The sequence below is a fragment of the Coregonus clupeaformis genome, chromosome 18 (genome assembly GCF_020615455.1).
Source record: "Coregonus clupeaformis isolate EN_2021a chromosome 18, ASM2061545v1, whole genome shotgun sequence".
Taxonomy (NCBI): domain Eukaryota; kingdom Metazoa; phylum Chordata; class Actinopteri; order Salmoniformes; family Salmonidae; genus Coregonus; species Coregonus clupeaformis.
The window spans coordinates 33241525-33262971 of record NC_059209.1 but is presented as its reverse complement, the minus strand read 5'-3'; the positions used below and the strand labels follow the sequence as shown (position 1 = coordinate 33262971).

At 45.1% G+C, this 21447-nt stretch overlaps 1 protein-coding gene across 1 annotated transcript in view; it reads left to right on the top strand.

Moving 5' to 3' along the window:
- Positions 1 to 10617, top strand: part of rasgef1ba (RasGEF domain family, member 1Ba) — a 62328-nt gene extending 51711 nt beyond the window's left edge. The window contains exons 11-14 of the mRNA XM_041835856.2: positions 4260 to 4355; positions 5192 to 5315; positions 6191 to 6263; positions 9551 to 10617. Coding sequence (XP_041691790.1) covers positions 4260 to 4355; positions 5192 to 5315; positions 6191 to 6263; positions 9551 to 9575 — 318 coding nt within the window. The 3' untranslated portion in view covers positions 9576 to 10617. The remainder of the gene's footprint in view (positions 1 to 4259; positions 4356 to 5191; positions 5316 to 6190; positions 6264 to 9550) is intronic.
- Positions 10618 to 21447: the final 10830 nt, after the last annotated feature.

Below are 21447 nucleotides of genomic sequence, written 5' to 3'. Positions count from 1 at the left end.
GTTAGCCTTGGCTAACGATTTAGCCTAGCGGGTTAGCTTTGGCAAGCGGGTTAGACTAGTGGGTTAGCCTAGCTTTAGCAGGTTAGCCTAGCACCTAGCAAGCCCTGGAAGGAAGGTTAAACAATTTGTGTTTATTGATGTACTGGGTGTACTGCCAATCTATTGGGTTAGCTGAGGGATCTGTACTGTACACCCCAGTGGGTAAAGGGCACCAGGCAGTGGAGGCTGGTGGGAGGAGCTATAGGAGGACAGCTCATTGTAATGGCTGGAATGGATTAAATGGAACAGTATCAAACACAACAAACATATGGAAACCCCGTTGGACTCCGTTCCATTTAATCCATTCCAGCCATTACAACGAGCCCGTCCTCCTATAGCTCCTCCCACCAGCCTCCACTGGCACCAGGGTAATGTTTAGTAGGGATCACCGTAGCAAAACCTCTTGAATTGTGAAATGAAAATGAGTGTTTCTTAATGGTTTAAGTTTATCAAGGCCCTGCCTGTTCCAGTCCGTTTTCTTCCATTTGGTGCCTAATGAACATGACCCTAATATCCACCTTGTTGTTTCTCTGTTGCCTGGGATAGGGCCAACCCAAACCTCTCTGTAACCTAATGCCTGGGATTGGGCCAACCCAAACCTCTCTGTAACCTAATGCCTGGGATAGGGCCAACCCAAACCTCTCTGTAACCTAATGCCTGGGATTGGGCCAACCCAAACCTCTCTGTAACCTAATGCCTGGGATAGGGCCAACCCAAACCTCTCTGTAACCTAATGCCTGGGATAGGGCCAACCCAAACCTCTCTGTAACCTAATGCCTAGGATAGGGCCAACCCAAACCTCTCTGTAACCTAATGCCTGGGATAGGGCCAACCCAAACCGCTCTGTAACCTAATGCCTGGGATAGGGCCAACCCAAACCTCTCTGTAACCTAATGCCTAGGATAGGGCCAACCCAAACCTCTCTGTAACCTAATGCCTGGGATAGGGCCAACCCAAACCGCTCTGTAACCTAATGCCTGGGATAGGGCCAACCCAAACCTCTCTGTAACCTAATGCCTGGGACCTAATGCCTGGGATAGGGCCAACCCAAACCTCTCTGTAACCTAATGCCTGGGATAGGGCCAACCCAAACCTCTCTGTAACCTAATGCCTGGGATAGGGCCAACCCAAACCTCTCTGTAACCTAATGCCTGGGATAGGGCCAACCCAAACCTCACTCTGTAACCTAATGCCTGGGATAGGGCCAACCCAAACCTCTCTGTAACCTAATGCCTGGGATAGGGCCAACCCAAACCTCTCTGTAACCTAATGCCTGGGATAGGGCCAACCCAAACCTCTCTGTAACCTAATGCCTGGGATAGGGCCAACCCAAACCTCTCTGTAACCTAATGCCTGGGATAGGGCCAACCCAAACCTCTCTGTAACCTAATGCCTGGGATAGGGCCAACCCAAACCTCTCTGTAACCTAATGCCTGGGATAGGGCCAACCCAAACCTCTCTGTAACCTAATGCCTGGGATAGGGCCAACCCAAACCTCTCTGTAACCTAATGCCTGGGATAGGGCCAACCCAAACCTCTCTGTAACCTAATGCCTGGGATAGGGGCCAACCCAAACCTCTCTGTAACCTAATGCCTGGGATAGGGCCAACCCAAACCTCTCTGTAACATAATGCCTGGGATAGGGCCAACCCAAACCTCTCTGTAACCTAATGCCTGGGATAGGGCCAACCCAAACCTCTCTGTAACCTAATGCCTGGGATAGGGCCAACCCAAACCTCTCTGTAACCTAATGCCTGGGATAGGGCCAACCCAAACCTCTCTGTAACCTAATGCCTGGGATTGGGCCAACCCAAACCTCTCTGTAACCTAATGCCTGGGATAGGGCCAACCCAAACCTCTCTGTAACCTAATGCCTGGGATAGGGCCAACCCAAACCTCTCTGTAACCTAATGCCTGGGATAGGGCCAACCCAAACCTCTCTGTAACCTAATGCCTGGGATAGGGCCAACCCAAACCTCTCTGTAACCTAATGCCTGGGATAGGGCCAACCCAAACCTCTCTGTAACCTAATGCCTGGGATAGGGCCAACCCAAACCTCTCTGTAACCTAATGCCTGGGATAGGGCCAACCCAAACCTCTCTGTAACCTAATGCCTGGGATAGGGCCAACCCAAACCTCACTCTGTGACCTAATGCCTGGGATAGGGCCAACCCAAACCTCTCTGTAACCTAATGCCTGGGATAGGGCCAACCCAAACCTCTCTGTAACCTAATGCCTGGGATAGGGCCAACCCAAACCTCTCTGTAACCTAATGCCTGGGATAGGGCCAACCCAAACCTCTCTGTAACCTAATGCCTGGGATAGGGCCAACCCAAACCTCTCTGTAACCTAATGCCTGGGATAGGGCCAACCCAAACCTCTCTGTAACCTAATGCCTGGGATAGGGCCAACCCAAACCTCTCTCTGTAACCTAATGCCTGGGATAGGGCCAACCCAAACCTCTCTGTAACCTAATGCCTGGGATAGGGCCAACCCAAACCTCTCTGTAACCCAATGCCTGGGATAGGGCCAACCCAAACCTCTCTGTAACCTAATGCCTGGGATAGGGCCAACCCAAACATCTCTGTAACCTAATGCCTGGGATAGGGCCAACCCAAACCTCTCTGTAACCTAATGCCTGGGATAGGGCCAACCCTAATATCACTCTGTAACCTAATGCCTGGGATAGGGCCAACCCAAACCTCTCTGTAACCTAATGCCTGGGTTAGGGCCAACCCAAACCTCTCTGTAACCTAATGCCTGGGATAGGGCCAACCCAAATCTCTCTGTAACCTAATGCCTGGGATAGGGCCAACCCAAACCTCTCTGTAACCTAATGCCTGGGATAGGGCCAACCCAAACCTCTCTGTAACCTAATGCCTGGGATAGGGCCAACCCAAACCTCTCTGTAACCTAATGCCTGGGATAGGGCCAACCCAAACCTCTCTGTAACCTAATGCCTGGGATAGGTCCAACCCTAATATCACTCTGTAACCTAATGCCTGGGATAGGGCCAACCCAAACCTCTCTGTAACCTAATGCCTGGGTTAGGGCCAACCCAAACCTCTCTGTAACCTAATGCCTGGGATAGGGCCAACCCAAACCTCTCTGTAACCTAATGCCTGGGATTGGGCCAACCCAAACCTCACTCTGTAACCTAATGCCTGGGATAGGGCCAACCCAAACCTCTCTGTAACCTAATGCCTGGGATAGGGCCAACCCAAACCTCTCTGTAACCTAATGCCTGGGATAGGGCCAACCCAAACCTCTCTGTAACCTAATGCCTGGGATAGGGCCAACCCAAACCTCTCTGTAACCTAATGCCTGGGATAGGGCCAACCCAAACCTCTCTGTAACCTAATGCCTGGGATAGGGCCAACCCAAACCTCTCTGTAACCTAATGCCTGGGATAGGGCCAACCCAAACCTCTCTGTAACCTAATGCCTGGGATAGGGCCAACCCAAACCTCTCTGTAACCTAATGCCTGGGATAGGGCCAACCCAAACCTCTCTGTAACCTAATGCCTGGGATAGGGCCAACCCAAACCTCTCTGTAACCTAATGCCTGGGATAGGGCCAACCCAAACCTCTCTGTAACCTAATGCCTGGGATAGGGCCAACACAAACCTCTCTGTAACCTAATGCCTGGGATTGGGCCAACCCAAACCTCTCTGTAACCTAATGCCTGGGATTGGGCCAACCCAAACCTCTCTGTAACCTAATGCCTGGGATAGGGCCAACCCAAACCTCTCTGTAACCTAATGCCTGGGATAGGGCCAACCCAAACCTCTCTGTAACCTAATGCCTGGGATAGGGCCAACCCAAACCTCACACTGTAACCTAATGCCTGGGATAGGGCCAACCCAAACCTCTCTGTAACCTAATGCCTGGGATAGGGCCAACCCAAACCTCTCTGTAACCTAATGCCTGGGATAGGGCCAACCCAAACCTCTCTGTAACCTAACTCTTTGTGGTGACGTGGCTTACTGAAGGGACGGTTATCTGAAAACCATCCTCTCAGTACCTCCTGACTTCTCTCTCTGGGTGAAGTAGGGAATTTGTTGACAGGCGTATTTGTGGTGATTAACATGGAAACCTCACTACATTGTTTCCCACTGGAAAACCCCTCGTACTGTAACCTGACCACTCTAACCGAATCCGCTGTAACCTGACTGCTGTTTTAAATTCTCCTCTCTCTCTCTCTCTCTCTCTCTCTCTCAGATTGTCATCCCTTTCTTCAGCCTACTGATCAAAGACATCTATTTCCTGAACGAGGGATGTTCCAACAGGATGCAGAACGGACATATAAACTTTGAGGTGTGTTTGGGAAGCAGTTTGTTGTTTGTAAGGAACTCCCCCAGGGTCCTCCAATATGGTGCCTGGAGGCCAAACTTGGTTTGGCCCACCAGAGGCTTCCAGAATTATCTTATGTTTTTATGAACAATATTTTTCGGGGAGGGTTTGGCCCATCATGGCTCACTACTGAGGATACATTTTGACATGAGTTTGGGCACTTCTGTAACTAGATTAAGTAAGGCTTTAATGTAACCCAGGTCGACCAGTTCCAGAAATGTCCCATTGCTAAAGGAGACAGTTTGCACAGCAACAATATCTATACAGGCTTCCCCTGACAGAGAATGAGGAAGTAAGACTTACCAGCTGCACCACAGTGGAATTAACACTTTTATCATTGGAGACCCTATTCACAGTCTGTAAAGCACTTTTATCATTGGAGACCCTATTCACAGTCTGTAAAGCACTTTTATCATTGGAGACCCTATTCACAGTCTGTAAAGCACTTTTATCATTGGAGACCCTATTCACAGTCTGTAAAGCAGTCATCAGCGTAGACAGTCATCAGCATAGACAGTCATCAGCGTAGACAGTCATCAGCGTAGACAGTCATCAGCGTAGACGGTCATCAGCGTAGACGGTCATCAGCGTAGACGGTCATCAGCGTAGACCGTCATCAGCGTAGACCGTCATCAGCGTAGACAGTCGTCAGATAAGTGAATGTTACCATCAGGTTGTGGTTAGGTTTACATAATTTCTACACTGACCACCTTTATGGTGGTGAATACGAGGCAGTGCAGTCAGCTAACATTAACACTGTTGTGTTAACATTGTTTTCATGTTTTATCGTTGTTTTTCAGAAATTCTGGGAGATGGCGAAGCAGGTTAGCGAGTTCATGGTTTGGAAGAAAGTGGAGTGTCCGTTTGAGAAGGACCGCAAGATTCTCCAGTATCTACTCACCGCACCTGTCTTCAGCGAGGACAGTATGTACACCCCTCAAAAACGTCCCCCCTTAATGTACACCCCTCAAAAACGTCCCCCTTTAATGTACACCCCTCAAAAACGTCCCCCCTTAATGTACACCCCTCAAAAACGTCCCCCCTTAATGTACACCCCTCAAAAACGTCCCCCTTAATGTACACCCCTCAAAAACGTCCCCCCTTAATGTACACCCCTCAAAAACGTCCCCCTTAATGTCCACCCCTCAAAAACGTCCCCCCTTAATGTACACCCCTCAAAAACGTCCCCCCTTAATGTACACCCCTCAAAAACGTCCCCCCCTTAATGTACACCCCTCAAAAACGTCCCCCCTTAATGTACACCCCTCAAAAACGTCCCCCCTTAATGTACACCCCTCAAACGTCCCCCCTTAATGTACACCCTCAAAAACGTCCCCCTTAATGTACACCCCTCAAAACGTCCCCCTTAATGTACACCCCTCAAAAACGTCCCCCCTTAATGTACACCCCTCAAAACTTCCCCCTTTAATGTACACCCTCAAAACGTCCCCCCCTTAATGTACACCCCTCAAAAACATCCCCCTTAATGTACACCCCTCAAAACATCCCCCCTTAATGTACACCCCTCAAAAACATCCCCCCCTTAATGTACACCCCTCAAAAACGTCCCCCCCCCCTTAATGCCACAATGCCGCTCTCATGTTGTAAAGGGTCAATGTGCCAAAGTGATTGTCATTGAAACTAAAAAGAAGTCCGCTATACTTCAACGTTCAGTGGTTCTCCTCCAGAAAACCTGCAACACTACAGGGAAAGCAGGTGTTTTATGGTACTGTATGATACTGTGGATATGATATGATGATGATGATGATGATGGTTCTCTCTGTTCTCTCTCCTCTCAGCTCTGTGTCTGGCCTCCTATGACAGTGAAGGCCCTGAGAATAACATGGAGAAGGACAGATGGAAATCTTTGAGGTGTGTACCCTCCCCGGGATGGTGTGTGTACCTGAGGGTCAGCCCCAATGCGACAGAACCTGTCCCATTACTCCAGACTGCCGTAGTTTCTCTCTCTCCCCACTGAGACAGAACCTGTCCCATTACTCGAGACTGGCGTAGTTTCTCTCTCTCTCCCCACTGAGACAGAACCTGTCCCATTACTCCAGACTGCCGTAGTTTCTCTCTCTCTCCACTGAGACAGAACCTGTCCCATTACTCCAGACTGGCGTAGTTTCTCTCTCTCCCCACTGAGACAGAACCTGTCCCATTACTCCAGACTGGCGTAGTTTCTCTCTCTCTCCCCACTGAGACAGAACCTGTCCCATTACTCCAGACTGGCGTAGTTTCTCTCTCTCTCCCCACTGAGACAGAACCTGTCCCATTACTCCAGACTGGCGTAGTTTCTCTCTCTCTCTCCCACTGAGACAGAACCTGTCCCATTACTCCAGACTGGCGTAGTTTCTCTCTCTCTCCACTGAGACAGAACCTGTCCCATTACTCCAGACTGGCGTAGTTTCTCTCTCTCCCCACTGAGACAGAACCTGTCCCATTACTCCAGACTGCCGTAGTTTCTCTCTCTCTCCCCACTGAGACAGAACCTGTCCCATTACTCCAGACAGGCGTAGTTTCTCTCTCTCCCAACTGAGACTCCAGACGGGCCGTGTCAGCACAATGTGGCTCTAGCCTTGCCGACGTGCCTCGAGTCCGGCTATGACCCTCTAGCCCAGAAATGTGCTTTATCAATGTTTCAGGACAGGGCCGGGGGGTGGTATTAACCCTTATCTAAACAGGTATGTAGAACCGAGTAGAGAGGCTTGGTATGGCTGTGTTGTATTGATTTCTACTATTGTAGCAGGAATGCAGGAATACATAAACTGTTATACAACGGGTGGGTCTAATCCTGGATGCTGATTGGTTAAAACTGCATTCCGGCCGGTGTCTATGCCACAATTTACCACCGGCTAAATCGATGACGTTGAAACGCCTATTTACTCTGTTCCATCTCACTGCGCAATCCACTGTCTCATCAGCCCAGCCAGGCAATTTATAAACTTGATCTCCACTATAAAAAGCATCTAGACATTATCGCCACATTTCTTTTAGACTAGCGTTTGGTTTTCAACAGCGGAGATTTGAAATAACCTTACTGTCTGTCTCCAACATTTGCAACATTGTTTCAATATTGAAATTCGATCTCCACCTGTCCTATGGTAATGGACATGTCGGGACGAGACACAGGTAGACAGCTTTTCTCAGCCAGTCAATCACGAATCAGCGTCCTTTTTATGGATATCTATATACAAAGAAATGTCAATAGAAAAACACGAAATGCAGTTAGTTTGCTGTCATTCCGGCTTCAGTTTGAAGTGATTGTGTTAGCTGTGTAGTTGGTTGTCTCTTCTGAACAGTGACCTGGCGAGAGTGCAAATGCTCAATGCCAGGTGAAATCGCACATCATTAGCTCATTGTTATGGATGAATCCCCCCCCAAAATAACTAGAAAACAGCTTCAACAAACACCAATGCAGCTACTTTGCTGTTATTCTGGCTGCACTGTTTGACGTGACTGTGTTAGCCAAAGTTAGCTAGCTAGCAAGCAAGGGATGAGAACGTTTGCAGCCATGGCAACGGTACAGTTAGAATGAACGACTGGGTCGCGTCCATAGATACAGAACAAAAAGACTTAACGACTGGGTCGCGCCTCTGGCAACCGAACCGATAGAACGAACGATCAGCCGGCTTGGGTAGTAACCCTAGAATTGTGTCGAGACTATATCTCGTGGAAGGATGAAATAGTATGAAAACATTCATCAAAATAACATTTTTTTATGGATATACAGTACCAGTCAAAAGTTGCCTTGATGACATCTTTGCACACTCTTGGCATTCTCTCAACCAGCTTCATGCGGTAGTCACCTGGAATGCATTTCAATTAACAGGTGTGCCTTCTTAAAAGTTAATTTGTGGAATGTATTTCCTTCTTAATGCGTTTGAGCCAATCAGTTGTGTTGTGACAAGGTAGGGGGGTATACAAAAGATAGCTCTATTTGGTAAAAGACCAAGTCCATATTATGGCAAGAACATCTCAAATAAGCAAAGAGAAACGACATTCCATCATTACTTTAAGACATGAAGGTCAGTCAATACGGAAAATGTCAAGAACTTTGAAAGTTTCTTCAAGTGCAGTCGCAAAAGACATCAAGCGCTATGATGACAGATCTCAACATCAACTGTTCAGAGGGGACTGTGTGAATCAGGCCTTCATGGTCGAATTGCTGCAAAGAAACCACTACTAAAGGACACCAATAAGAAGAGACCTGCTTGGGCCAAGAAACACGAGCAATGGACATTAGACCAGTGGAAATTTGTCCTTTGGTCTGGAGTCCAAATTGGAGATTTTTGGTTATTTGTGAGACACGGTGTGGGTGAACGGATGATCTCCGCATGTGTGGTTCCCACCATAAAGCATGGAGGAGGAGGTGTTATGGTGTGGGGGTGCTTTGCTGGTGACACTGTCTGTGATTTATTTAGAATTCAAGGCACACTTAACCAGCATGGCTACCACAGCATTCTATAGCGATACGCCATCCCATCTGGTTTGGGCTTAGTGGGACTATCATTTGTTTTTCAACAGGACAATGACCCAACTCACCTCCAGGCTGTGTAAGGGCTATTTTAGCAAGAAGGAGAGTGATGGAGTGCTGCATCAGATGACCTGGCCTCCACAATCCCCCGACCTCAACCCAATTGAGATGGTTTGGGATGAGTCGGACGGCAGAGTGAAGGAAAAGCAGCCAACAAGTGCTCCTTCAAGACTGTTGGAAAAGCATTCCAGGTGAAGCTGGTTGAGAGAATGCCAAGAGTGTGCAAAGCTGTCATCAAGGCAAAGGGTGGCTATTTGAAGATTCTCAAATATAAAATATACTTTGATTTGTTTAACCCTTTTTTTTGTTTACTACATGATTCCATATGTGTTATTTCATAGTTTTGATGGCTTCACTATTATTCTACAATGTAAAAAATTGTCAAAATAAAGAGAAACCCTTGAATGAGTAGGTGTCCAAACTTTTGACTGGTAGTGTATGTCAATCATTGTTTGAATATGTCGGTAACCCGTTGTATAAAAGTGATAATGCCCTCGACGTTGTCTCTGGCCTAACACCCATGCCAATATATCTATCCTCCAAACACCAGCTTCATTATCACTGAATTGTAGATGTCTGTTAGGTGTCTTGCTAATAGATGTTCTCCTCTCTCGCTCCGCAGATCCACTCTGCTAAGTAGAGTCTAGAGTTTCTGAAGAAGGAGGAGCCAAGTCAACCCCGTCTTGACAACCAAGCCAATGCCCTGTGGGGACATCCAAATAACAGGATCCCTGTTTGGATGGGAGACAACAATCTTGATCGGTTCTGTTCCCCAGTCATGGATTTCTAACTAAGAAGCCATTTGTTCGCTCTTCTTCATGTTGTATGTTTCCAGGAAAGCTTTTTTCATCTCTTTGTATGAATTTGTATACTTTTTTTTTTTTTTTTGAAAAAAAGAAAAAAAACTTTACGACCATCATGAGGAGGAGAGGAAAATCCAGGGAAATGCTTTTTTTTGTTGTCCTTTGGACACGTCTGCCGAAAAATGTAAACACTGTGTATTTACACCGGGGTGACACTGTTGATGAAAATCTCCTGACATTTTCAAGATGTATTTTGACTTTCTACAGAAGCTAGGAGTTAGGATTTGGCTGCTGGATGGCCAACTGATTCAGTCCTAACGCGTACAGCGAACAGGCTGCTCTCTCTCTCTCTCTCTCTCTTTAAAAAGCCAGCATTGTGTTTACTGGGAATCAGTATACTGTATAATGGTGTCAAACCTAACAGCACGGTTGGCATATAAAATATGAAGCTAACTTTTTATTTGTATTTTTTTTTGTTTGTGTGTAATTTGCTTTTCTACATGTACCGTTATTCCTGATTCTCTTGATCCAGTCAAGTGTGGTCGGCCAATCCTTCAGAACTTTACTGCTCTATGTGTTAAAAATGCACCGGGTGCATTGGATTGAAAACATGATGTCATTTTTGTATAAAAGCTTTGTGAGACTCTACAACAAGAAGCAACATCTTCCTTCTCCTCTCATCCTTTTATCAATGGGACACTCAGCCATGGGCAGAAACAGAGGGGTGGGTGGGGATGTTAAGATAGCTTGTGAATCCCAAATGGCACCCTCTTCGCTATATTAGTACACTACTTTGGTCCTGAGCCCTATGAACCTAAAGTAGTGTACTATGTAGAGCAGGGTTTCCCAAACTCGGTCCTCGGGACCCCAAGGGGTGTTATTGCGGGTGTAGCGAAATGCTTGTGCTTCTAGCTCCGACAGTGCAGTAATATCAAACAAGTAATATCTAACAATTTCACAACATATACCCAATATACACAAATCTAGTAAGGAATGGAATTTAAGAATATATACATATATGGACAAGCAATGACAGAGCGGCATGGACTAAGATACAGTAGCATATTATAGAATAGAATACAGTATATACATATGAGATGAGTAGTGCAAGATATGTAAACATTATTAAAAGTGACTAGTGTTCCATTTCTTAAATTGGCCAGTGATTTCAATAGGCAGCAGCAGCCTCTAATGTACTAGTGATGGCTATTTAACAGTCTGATGGCCTTGAGATAGAAGCTGTTTTTCATTCTCTCTGTCCCAGCTTTGATGCACCTGTACTGATGCCTTCTGGATGATAGCGGGGTGAACAGGCAGTGGCTCGGGTGGTTGATGTCCTTGATGATCATTTTGGCCTTCCTGTGACATCGGGTGCTGTAGGTGTCTTGGAGGGCGGGTAGTTTGCTCCCGGTAATGCGTTCGGCAGACCGCACCACCCTCTGGAGAGCCCTGCGGTTGCGGGCGGTGCAGTTGCCGTACCAGGCGGTGATACAGCCTGACAGGATGCTCTCAATTGTGCATCTGTAAAAGTTTGAGGGTTTTAGGTGCCAAGACAAATTTCTTCAGCCTCCTGAGGTTGAAGAGTCTCTGTTGCGCCTTGTTCACCCACACTGTCTGCATGGGTGGACCATTTCAGGTTGTCAGTGATGTGTACGCCAAGGAACTTGAAGCTTTCCACCTTCTCCACTGCTGTCCCGTCGATGTGGATAGGGGGGTGCACCCTCTGCTGTTTCCTGAAGTCCACGATCATCTCCTTTGTTTTGTTGACGTTGAGTGAGAGGTTATTTTCCTGGCACCACACTCCCAGAGCCCTCACCTCCTCCCTGTAGGCGGTCTCGACATTGTTGGTAATCAAGCCTACTACTGTTGTGTTGTCTGCAAACTTGATGATTGAGTTGGAGGCGTGCTTGGCCACGCAGTCATGGGTGAACAGGGAGTACAGGAGGGGGCTGAGCACGCACCCTTGTGGGGCCCCAGTGTTGAGGATCAGCGAAGTGGAGATGTTGTTTCCTACCTTCACCACCTGGGGGCGGCCTTTCAGGAAGTCCAGGACCCAGTTGCACAGGGTGGGGTTCAGACCCAGGGCCTCGAGCTTAATGATGAGCTTGGACCAGCCACTTTGATGGAATAAATATAGCCTTGTGCAGTGCTGAATGCTTCAAGCACTCAAGATTAGCCATCCTGTGTGAGTGGTGTACCTGCCCACTATGCCCCTCTGTAGTATAGAAATGCAATGTGGTTATATCGCCCCCTTGTGGTTGAGTTAAGTAAGTGCTGTGGCAGAGTTGAGTGAATGAATGAGTTGAGTATGTAATAGTAGATATCGTGTGAGAGCTGAGGATTTGGAAAGTTTTTTTCCTCAGTTAATGCAGTATCAAACTTTCCTCCTAATTAGGTTGTATTTTTTCATGTTATAATAATTATTTTCAACGTATTTGTTTTATTTATGATCCTAGTTATTTCATATTATGTATATTTATGATTATTTTATTGTATTTGTTCTTATATAATTTTGTACTAGGTACATAATAGCCGGCCGCGACCGGGAGACCCCATGAGGCGACGCTCAATTGGCCCAGCGTCGTCCGGGTAAGGGGAGGACGTCCTTGTCCCATCGCGCTCTGGCGACTCCTTGTAGCGGGCCGGGCACATGCACGCTGACACGGTCGCCAGTTGTACGGTGTTTCCTCCGACACGTTGGTGCGGCTGGCTTCCGTGTTAAGCGAGCAGTGTGTCAAGAAGCAGTGCGGTCGTGTTTCGGAGGATGCATGGCTCTCCCGAGTCCATACTGGAGTTGCAGCGATGGGACAAGACTGTAACTACCAATTGTATATCACGAAAAAATGGGGTAAAAAGTTTGTATGAGAACCCTTAATTTTCTGGCTTCTAGCACACACTGTGAAGTTAAACATATTGGTCGCGTTCCAGGCCCACTACATTTCAGGCGTGGCATAGCTGGTATCAATCCAGGCGTTGTGAGATCTGGCAGGCATCTGCAATGTAGTCGTCCTGGAATGCGGCCATTGACTGACGTGTAGCTTGCCTTGTCTTTGCGTTTCTCTGCTCTACATGACATTGTGGTTTACTGTGTAAATACTTCTGTTTTTCCTACATGTGTTTATCTGTTTGTATTTGGACTGTTAAGATGGAATAGAGGACTTGTTTATTACTGTGTTAGTTGTTAAATGAGAAAGTGATCAAAGTTAATAAAATAATGCTTATGGAGGAGTCTGTTGTTCATGATTATTAACTGTCAGAAGAACCCCAATTTCCAAGTGAATTGACATATTTCATGGCTTGACCTTGTATCAACCGGAGTTGACTGAGGAAGCTCATTTTGTATGGTTGTTATTCGCTGTATGTAGTAAACCTATAATCACTTTGACAGTGGACTACTGGTAAGGAATATACTGAAGCTGCCCCACCTTTCGTAATTAGGTTATTTTTCACAATTCATGAGCATGGATCTGGAAACATTGAGACTGGAGAATCATATTACTCACGTTTCTGTTGAATAGGAATATACAAGATATAGCTTCATCATCATAATTGTTTAAGACATTGCATCAACTGTATCTCATGTATTCCTACCTGCCTGCTAGTACATCATATAAAAACAGAATTTAATGTAAAATTAACATCTAAAACAACTGGGTACGATACTTTAAATTAGCCGGCATAATTTGTGTAAATAAAACGTGTTTTAACGGTCTTATTAACAAATTATTATTGCCGTTACCATTGAGACCTGCTGAAGATAAGGAACATTCTCAAAGCTGACTTTGGATAAATGAACTAATTGTGAAAAAACACAAAGAAATGCATTTGTTAAAGGGATAGCCAAAATTCAACTGAACATTATTTTCTATTTACCTTTAATTGTAGCTGATTCACCAATACTTTTGCTTTCTTGAGTGCTTAATAAGCGCGTTTGTCTTGTCGGAAGTACCATAGAGCCCCACGCATCATGTATTACAACAACACATTTCACAGGTGGAATAAAGGGACTTTCAGAAAATGCAATGCAGTATGGGACATCACATAAAAATCTAGGGCTTCTGGTCAGTTACCTCTGATTTTCTGTAGTGTCGTCATGGCTGGATCCTTAAGTATCAGCCACCAGTCTTTGAACAACACGTTTAAATACCATGTAGTTAGTGAAACCTGGCAGCTCGCTTCTCCTGTGCATCTGATAAAAATGTATTGACCACTTTTTGCACTTCTTCATGGTCTAAATTGAGAAAAACAGAGAGATTTCGAGAAATTGTCATAATTCAGGCAAATATATTTTATTATAATTACTTTTTTTATGACATTACTATTAGTATAATAATATTATTATTCATTCTGCTGTACACAGTGGTGTAGTGGAGGGTAAACGCCTGTAAATGTCGTTTACTGACCTATCACAGAAAACTGCTTTTAAAAATACAAGGAGCATTTCTTTATTCACCACAAACAGCGATTAATGTCTACCCACCATTTTTTTATTTTTTACCACTACATCACTAGTTGTGCATCTTACACAGTTAACAATACTACATATCTGTGTCCATGTAGTATCAGTACAAGTTATGGATATTTGAAAATATAAATATTATTGGTTAGATAATGTTGAGCAATAGCCTGTCTATTCAAGAGTGTACCTACAATTTGACTTTGACTTACATTTTTAAGACATTTCATCCAATCTGCAAAGTCACTTCGCATGAGGATTTTCCTCAACAATATTATCCCCTGTGGACAGGCGAGTAATCTTCTCATTGAACTCTGTGATTACCTGAAGGGAGAAACATAACACAGTAAACACACAACACAGTAAACACACAACACAGTAAACACACAACACAGTAAACACACAACACAGTAAACACACAACACAATAAACACACAACACAATAAACACACAACACAGTAAACACACAACACAGTAAACACACAACACAGTAAACACACAACACAGTAAACACACAACACAATAAACACACAACACAATAAACACACAACACAGTAAACACACAACACAGTAAACACACAACACAATAAACACACAACACAGTAAACACACAACACAGTAAACATACAACACAATAAACACACAACACAATAAACACACAACACAGTAAACACACAACACAGTAAACACACAACACCGTAAACACACAACACAGTAAACACACAACACAGTAAACACACAACACAGTAAACACACAACACAGTAAACACACAACACAATAAACACACAACACAGTAAACACACAACACAGTAAACATACAACACAGTAAACACACAACACAATAAACACACAACACAGTAAACACACAACACAGTAAACACACAACACCGTAAACACACAACACAGTAAACACACAACACAGTAAACACACAACACAGTAAACACAACACAGTAAACACACAACACCATAAACACACAACACAATAAACACACAACACAGTAAACACACAACACAGTAAACACACAACACAATAAACACACAACACAGTAAACACACAACACAATAAACACACAACACAGTAAACACACAACACAGTAAACACACAACACAGTAAACACAACACAGTAAACACACAACACAGTAAACACACAACACAACACAGTAAACACACAACACAGTAAACACACAACACAGTAAACACACAACACCGTAAACACACAACACAGTAAACACACAACACAGTAAACACACAACACAGTAAACACACAACACAGTAAACACACAACACAATAAACACACAACACAGTAAACACACAACACAGTAAACACACAACACAGTAAACACACAACACAGTAAACACACAACACAGTAAACACACAACACCATAAACACACAACACAGTAAACACACAACACCATAAACACACAACACAGTAAACACACAACACAATAAACACACAACACAGTAAACACACAACACAGTAAACACACAACACAATAAACACAACAAAATAAACACATACCACAATAAACACAACACAAACACCATCTGTCTTTTCAAGCATGTGACTCTTCTATAGTTCACGTTTAATCCTCTTTTAAATAACAAAAGTTACAGTTATAATATTACTTTGAGTAACAGAGTAATGTAACGTGTAATGTTTTACATTTGAGCAATAATTTTAACAATGTTGTGTTATTTGTATGGAGAAAAAAAGTATTCACTCCTACTAAAACTGTGTTGATAATGGTTTTCATACACATATCTTGTCCATAATGTAGAGGCCTGTGGGACATTCAATGACGACATGAGGATGGTAAATGTGATCTGCATAACATACCAATACCTCCTCGTCTGTATACCTACAGACACAAAAGTGAGCAGTTCAGTCATCTGCACCCAATACCGCTAACAGTCAACATATTCTTATAGCCTACAGTACATATTCTTACTTCTTTGTTGATTGATATCCATTGAATTGTGTCCATTTTCTGTTTTAGAAAGATTTGCACAAATATGAAAAGATAGATGGTATCATCATAAAAAAAGTCAAGGGTTCTGTATACTTTCCGAATGCACTGAATATAAATAGACGGACATTTATGATTTCCTTTCTCTTTGATGGTTTTTTATGGCCATTCCTTCCAGTTCTCTGCTGCCAATGACTGGAACGAACTGCAAAAATCTCTGAAACTGGAGACTCTTATCTCCCTCACTAACTTTAAGCATCAGTTGTCAGAGCAGCTTACCGATCACTGCACCTGTACACAGCCCATCTGAAATTAGCCCACCCAACTACCTCATCCCCATATTGTTATTTATTTTGCTCATTTGCACCCCAGTATCTCTATTTGCACATCTAGCATTCCAGTGTTAATACTAATTGTAATTATTTTGCACTATGGCCTATTTATTGCCTTACCTCCATAACTTGCTACATTTGCACACACTGTATATATATTTTCTGTTGTATTTTTGACTTTATGTTTTATTTTACCCCATATGTAACTCTGTGTTGTTGTTGTTTTTATCGCACTGCTTTGCTTTATCTTGGCCAGGTCGCAGTTGTAAATGAGAACTTGTTCTCAACTGGCTTACCTGGTTAAATAAAGGTGGGAAAAAAAAGAAAAAAAGAAAGGTAGTTACAGAAGTAAAAAAAAAAAACAGAGACAGAAGGAAAAGAGAGAAGACAGCTGGTGAATACGAGATGAGGAGGACGCCCCCTGGTGGTAACGGTAGGTAACAACACATCTGCCACGCTGATCCTCAACACGGGCCGCCCCCTGGTGGTAACGGTAGGTAACAACACATCTGCCACGCTGATCCTCAACACGGGCCGCCCCCTGGTGGTGAGGGTAGGTAACAACACATCTGCCACGCTGATCCTCAACACGGGGGGCCCCCTGGTGGTAAGGGTAGGTAACAACACATCTGCCACGCTGATCCTCAACACGGGGGCCCCTCAGGGGTTCGTGCTTAGTCCCCTCCTGTACTCCCTGTTCACCCATGACTGCATGGCCAGGCACGACTCCAACACTATCATTACGTTTACTGACGACACAACAGTGGTAGGCTTGATCACCGACAACGGTGAGACAGCCTATAGGGAGGAGGTCAGAGACCTGGCAATGTGGTGCCAAGACAACAACCACTCCCTCAACGTGAGCAAGACAAAGGAGATGATCGTGGACTACAGGAAAAGGAGGGCCGAGCACGGCCCCATTCTCATCGACAGGGCTCTAGTGGAGCAGGTTGAGACTTTCAAGTTCCTTGGTGTCCACATCACCAACAAACTATCATGGTCCAAGCACACCAAGACAGTCGTGAAGAGGGTACGACAAAGCCTATTCCCCCTCAGGAGACTGAAAAGATTTGGCATGGGTCCTCAGATCCTCAAAAATGTCTACAGCTGCACCATCGAGAGCATCCTGACTGGTTGCATCACCGCCAAATCAAATAAAGTTTAATTTTGATTTGATTTGCTCGGCCTCCGACCACAAGGCACTACAGAGGGTAGTGCGTACGGCCCAGTACATCACTGGTGCCAAGCTTCCTGCCATCCAGGACCTCTGTACCAGGCGGTGTCAGAGGAAGGCCCTAAAAATTGCCTAAGACTCCAGCCACCCTAGTCATAGACTGTTCTTTCTGCAACCGCACGGCAAACGGTACCGAAAAGCCAAGTCTAGGTCCAAAAGGCTTCTGAACAGCTTCTACCCCCAAAGCCATAAGACTCCTGAACAGCTAATCAAATGGCTACCCGGGCTATTCTTACGCTGCTGCTACTCTCTGTTTATTATCTATTATCTCTGTGTAGTCACTTTACCCCTATCTACATGTAGATATTACCTCAATTACCTCGACTAACCGGTGCCCCCCGCACATTGACTCGGTACCGTTACCCCCCTGTATTTAGCCTCCTTATTGATATTTTATTGTTGCTCTTTTATTTTTTACTTGAGTTTATTCAGGTGTTTTTTTTTGTTTTTTTTCTTTCTTAACTCTTATATACCACTGTAAAGTCTACACCTGTTGTATTCGGAGCATGTGACAAACACAATTGTATTTTATTTTATTAGATTTTAGGAATAAAAGCGACAATATAAAGACAAATGTGAAGGAAGGGAGGAGAGTCGGGTTGGGCCGGTAAGCAGTAATGCCATATATCAACTGGGGTTTATTACTTGAGTCGTTCACACTGTACGTTTTTATAAACTCACAGTAAGGTATAAAGTTTTTATGGATTTACTATGCTATCTGCCGTTGGAGGAATGCTGACTTGCATCTTTCAAAAGTTACTATTACTTCACATTCTTTCAGTGTCACTCTGCTCATATAATCACATGTCAGAATTATTTTAATGTAGTTTAGGAAAGTTCAATCTGGAAGGCTGGTCTGTCTGATTATCTTTCTCCAATAAGAATAAGATGATTCCCTTTGTTTCCTGTTCTAGAGGCATACTGGGAATGAATACAAACATATCATCATCATACTGGGAATGAATACAAACATATCATCATCATACTGGGAATGAATACAAACATATCATCATCATACTGGGAATGAATATAAACGTATCATCATCATACTGGGAATGAATACAAACGTATCATCATCATACTGGGAATGAATACAAACATATCATCATCATACTGGGAATTAATACAAACATATCATCATCATACTGGGAATTAATACAAACATATCATCATCATACTGGGAATTAATACAAACATATCATCATCATACTGGGAATGAATACAAACATATCATCATCATAGTGGGAATGAATACAAACGTATCATCATCATAGTGGGAATGAATACAAACGTATCATCATCATACTAGGAATGAATACAAACATATCACCATCATACTGGGAATGAATACAAACGTATCATCACAGCATCGCGTCTTGTTTCTCCTCCTCTTTCCAATGTGTGAACGTCATTCACCTATTTATTTACCTATTCACACTATGATGATGACACAATCATAAACATTCCTCATGCTGGCTGGTTAACCTATGGGCTCACTATTGCAATTATCACCTTCCTCTCTTTCAACCGATGGGCGTATATCTTGTATTTATATGTCAACTTACCCATGGTCTCTTACTTGCTGTTTTTCAGCAACAGTTTTCAAACTTTCCGTGTTGTTTAAGTCATTTCAGATGCCGAAAGGGTCTAAATACTTATGTAATGTGATATTTCCGTTTTTTATGTTTAACAAATTTGCAAACATTTCGATAAAAACCAGTTTTTGCTTTGTCATTATGGGGTATTGTGTGTAGATTGATGAGGGGGGAAAAAAACAATTTAATCAATTTTAGAATAAGACTGATACGTAACAAAATGTGGAAAGAATCAAGGGGTCTGAATACTTTCCAAATGCACTGTATAAACAGGATAGACGTGGTGTAGGCTTCACAATTCAATGAAATGCTTACTGGCAGCAATCTTATTCTCTCATCATGTAATTTCTAAACGGTTCACCCGATATGGATGAAAATACCCTCAAAAAAAAGCTGACAGTCTGCACTTTAACCTCGTAGTCATTGTATCATTTTAGAGTACAGAGCCAAAACAACAAAACAATTGTCACTGTCCCAATACTTTTGGAGTGTCAGGGCGTGTGTAGGTGTAGTGTAGGAAATCAAATGCAGGACGCCGACTGTAGGTTCCAAAATGCTGTATTTCTGGCCCAACACAGGCAACAGGACAACTAAGCCCAACAGCTAAATTACGCACAAGGCGAAAAGGCAAATGCGCACAAACAGGTGCGACAAACGAAGTGGTGCACGAACAAGTGCAACTATGCTCCAGCGCAGTGGAGAAACTATGCTCAACCGAGCAAACACAACACTGACGAAAAACAATCATACACAACACATGACAAACACAACGAGAAACTTATAGGACACTAATTACGTAAAACAGAAACAGGTGTGACACAAACAGACAAAAGCAAACGAACATGAAACATCTATCGGTGGCAGCTAGAATTCCGGAGACGACGAGCGCCGAAGCCTGCCCGAACAAGGAGGAGAGGCAGCCTCGGCCGAAACCGTGACAGTACCCCCCTTGACGCGCGGCTCCAGACGCGCGCCGACTCCGGCCTCGGGGACGGCCAGGGGGACGCCGGCGCAGGGCGCGTCGGACGCCTCCGATGGAACTCCGTCAGGAGCGACGGGTCCAACACGTCTCTCCTCGGCACCCAGCACCGCTCCTCCGGACCGTACCCCTCCCACTCCACTAGATACTGGAGACCCCCCATCCGACGTCTCGAATCCAAGATGGATCTCACGGAGTACGCCGGTGCCCCTCGATGTCCAACGGGGGCGGAGGAGTCTCCAAGATCTCATCTTCTTGGAGTGGGCCCGCTACCACCGGCCTGAGAAGGGACACATGGAACGAGGGGTTAATACACTTATACTCCACAGGAAGCTGTAATCTATAACAAACCTCGTTCAACCTCCTCAGGACTTTAAATGGCCCTACAAACCGCCGACCCAGTTTCCGACAGGGCAGGCGGAGGGGCAGGTTTCTGGTAGAGAGCCAGACTCGATCACCAGGTGCGTACACCGGTGCCTCACTGCGGTGGAGATCAGCGCTCGCCTTCTGACGTCGGAGGGCCCGCTGCAGGTGGACGTGTGCAGCGTTCCAAGTCTCCTCCGAGCGCCGCGCCCACTCATCCACCGCAGGAGCCTCGATCTGGCTCTGCTGCCAGGGTGCCAGAACCGGCTGGTAACCTAACACACATTGAAATGGGGTTAGGTTCGTGGAGGAATGGCGTAGGGGAATTCTGGGCCATCTCGGCCCAGGGAACGTACCTTGACCACTCCTCCGGCCGGTCCTGGCAGTATGTTCTGAGAAACCTACCCACATCCTGGTTTACGCGTTCCACCTGCCCATTGCTCTCCGGGTGGTAGCCCGAGGTGAGGCTCACCGAGACCCCCAACCGCTCCATAAACGCTCTCCAGACCCTGGAGGTGAATTGGGGACCCCGATCAGCCACAATGTCCTCGGGCACCCCGTAGTGCCGGAACACATGGGTAAACAGTGCCTCGGCAGTTTGCAGGGCCGTAGGAAGACCCGGCATGGGGAGCAAACGACAGGCCTTAGAGAACCGGTCCACAACGACCAGGATGGTAGTATTCCCTTGGGAGAGAGGAAGGTCAGTTATAAAATCCACCGAGAGGTGGGACCATGGTCGTTGTGGAACGGGCAGGGGCAGTAACTTACCCCCTAGGCAGATGTC